At 41.5% G+C, this 2,865-nt stretch overlaps 1 protein-coding gene across 2 annotated transcripts; it reads left to right on the forward strand.

Moving 5' to 3' along the window:
• The first annotated feature begins 541 nt into the window (after positions 1–541).
• LOC105565466 lies at positions 542–2,859 on the forward strand. Of its 2 annotated transcripts, XM_012018717.1 has the most exons (4): positions 542–1,913; positions 1,996–2,082; positions 2,387–2,491; positions 2,611–2,859. In XM_012018717.1, exons 1-4 carry the CDS (start codon positions 1,910–1,912, stop codon positions 2,820–2,822), a joined length of 408 nt encoding a protein of 135 aa, XP_011874107.1. In that variant the 5' UTR covers positions 542–1,909; the 3' UTR covers positions 2,823–2,859. The 2 variants fall into 2 exon arrangements, with proteins under 2 accessions (XP_011874107.1, XP_011874098.1); XM_012018708.1 differs by having other exon boundaries at positions 542–2,491.
• The last annotated feature ends 6 nt before the right edge of the window (positions 2,860–2,865 follow it).

A 2,865-nucleotide genomic window follows, 5' to 3' on the forward strand; every position in this document is an offset into this window, starting at 1 on the left:
GCGGACATTTTACTGTTTCATAGCTGTCTCAGAGCTATTGCAGAAACATTTTGTGATATTTCTGAAATATTTCTAAGAGATTTTTGTAACCTTACAGAAATCTTTCTATAAGCTTTCAAGTGTAAGAATCGCGGACATTTTACTGTTCCAGAGCTGTCTCAGAGCTATTGCAGAAACATTTTGCAATATTTATGAAACGTTTCAATCTATCACATGAAATATTTCTGAAATATTTCTGAAAGGTTTTTGTGCTGTATGGGATGCCTCGCCTTACGTGTAAATAGGAAGAGGATAAGACGGCTAAAGGCTTTTCGATACGCTGCAAGAAATGGTCGAAAGTGCGCCCTGTACAGTTTTCTTAGGCTAAGGCCACATGGATTGATTTTTCCGCGTAACGCGTATCGCGTAACGAATGATATCGTTCATTCTTTTGGAATGTTTCAACGGAAATGTCAATCGTCGCAATTCATTGGTTACACGATACGCGTTACGCGGAAAATATCAATCCATGTGGCCGCACCCTTAATCCTGTAACAGGATCATGCAGCACGTGTGGCAACTTTTTTCCTAGCAAAAAAAAATCGGAAACGATGTGAGTCGAAACGACGTAAGGCAAGGTATTACTAAACATATATGTTTACATGTATCTCAGTTTTATAACAAAAATCGCAGTTGATTCTAAAAAGACAAGAAACTATTGAAAAAACCTTTTGAAATACGCATAATTATAGAAAGAAAAATAAAATGTGTATGCGATATTTCACACAGAAACTTAATGTTTTACGCTGTGTATATGTAACATATACATATGTATACATGTGTATCTCAGTCTTATAAAAAAATCACAGTTGAATCTAAACCGTTCTCGACAAAGTAAAATATGTTTACGTGTTCATGGCATTTCTTCTGGTATTTTCACGAAGTAATCGCAAGCTTGCTTGTCTAAACCAAGTTTTCAGAATTTCTTCAAATTCGGCTTCTGTAATAGAGGGACTGTTCGAGATTCATTTTGAATCTCGGTCAGTTCGTCACCGGCGTGATGGCAGCATCAGCCGGGTCAGATCGTGCGGCGCCGCATGAGCGCCGCATGAGCGCCGCAGGAGCGCTGCTTGCGCATGCTCGATCTCGACACGAGAAGTCGGTGCGACTTCACGTGCGTTACCGGCGCTTTTGGCTCATGGCTACGGTACATAGTACACGCGTCGTGTAGTGCTAAAGACTTTCGAGTGCTCTTGTGGACCTTCTCATCAGAGCGGACTTTACTCAGTGCGGACACGTAGTGATCTCACACCAGTGCGATTCATACAGGACAGCTCAAGATACAGCATCAACGGCGGCTCAGTCTCACCAGTCTCACCACGCATCATGCACGCCGGCGCCGCGTGGACACGGCTCACGGGCATCTACAATCACGAGGCCGGCTCTCGATCAGTAATATCGACCCGCGCAAGTGAATTAAGACTTTTCATCTCCCGTTATACGCATAGACTTCTCACTGTAAGCATATTGCAATTATTAAACTGTGATACGGTAATTTACGCGAACCATCAGAGTTCTCAATCACGTGATTTCCAACCGCTCACGCGTGCATTCGTTCCTTGAGCCTCTCACCGCTAACAATAAGGCTGAAATCACATGGTGCAGAATAGGAGTACGGAATAGAGAGTGCGTTATAGAAGCAACCAATCAGAGCTTTGCCGTATCAACGAGTGACGGAAATGTTTGGCCGGCCTGTTCCCATGGTGCGTCAACGAACAGGTTAGAGAAGCAACTTCGCGAGTTTTCCGGTGTACGTGCTGAGATACGCTGTGGTGAATTTTAATGTTCGGACAAACGGAGATGAAAACAATGGACGCGAGTCCGCGGGACGTTAACGAAAGTGTGTTGAAGTTGGTGAACAGCATTCACTATGGGTGAGACAGTTTGCCATCGAATGTCCAAGAAGAAATAAAACTGAGAAAACTCGAGCTAACGTCCGCTTTCTCTCTCTTTCAGAGAAATCAAGGGCACCTACAACATCGTGGTGGCCACTATCTCCATGTTCAAGGAGATCATCAGCAATACAGAATGGGGAACAGCAAAGTATGACTCGTTACTCAAGCACAACTCAAGTATCTTGCATTATCTTGCATCAGCGTGATGACACAATACGTGGCCCCGAGCGCGTGTCAGGGGGATGCTGGAGTGATTCTGTACATTCGGCACCTTTCGCTCCTAGAACTATCGATTCGTGAAAATATTTGTGTAATTTACAAATTGTGTGGCGTTTGTGTACAGCCAAAAGTGCAGAATCACTCCAGCATCCCATTAAGCCAACAGCACACGATACGAAAAAGGTCTCATTCATGCGGCTCAAATGAATCTCTTTCGATGTCCACTGCTTCAGATGTTAACACAATTGAAGAACCGATGGAAGACAGTAACGCCTTAAGCACATCTGGAATCAATAGCAATATTTCTGAAAACAGTAGCTTCATCGAGCATACAAAACGTAAGTTTGCGTAAGACATTTTTTTAAAATATGCATCATATCGTTAGCATCTTATTTTTATGTATTTACTGTATTTTTATCAAGTAAGTTTTATGTTTAATATTTTTGTAATGTTTTAGGTCCAAGGAAGAAATCCGAAGACGTAGAATTTCAGAAGCATTTGGTTAACATTCTATCGGAGTGTAATAAGCCTGCTGATGGCATCGATGGATTCTTAATTTATTTGGGTGACATTTTGAAAAGATTACCGTTCAAAGAAAGAAGAGCTCTTCAAAAAGCAATTTTCGATTTAGCTTACGAAGCGGAAGAAAGAGCAGGATTTACTAAATAATATTTATAATTTACTAAATAACTCATTTATATATCATATAATA

This window comes from Vollenhovia emeryi, unplaced genomic scaffold, assembly GCF_000949405.1.
Source record: "Vollenhovia emeryi isolate VEMERY1.0 unplaced genomic scaffold, V.emery_V1.0 DF943533.1, whole genome shotgun sequence".
In the NCBI taxonomy this organism is placed as follows: domain Eukaryota; kingdom Metazoa; phylum Arthropoda; class Insecta; order Hymenoptera; family Formicidae; genus Vollenhovia; species Vollenhovia emeryi.

Bases quoted from the DNA above. Each gene is read 5' to 3' on its own strand.
- LOC105565466 (XM_012018708.1), top strand. From the start codon at position 2,140: ATGACACAATACGTGGCCCCGAGCGCGTGTCAGGGGGATGCTGGAGTG. The intron at 2,492-2,610 runs GTAAGTTTGCGT...GTAATGTTTTAG, and splicing joins CTTCATCGAGCATACAAAAC to GTCCAAGGAAGAAATCCGAA.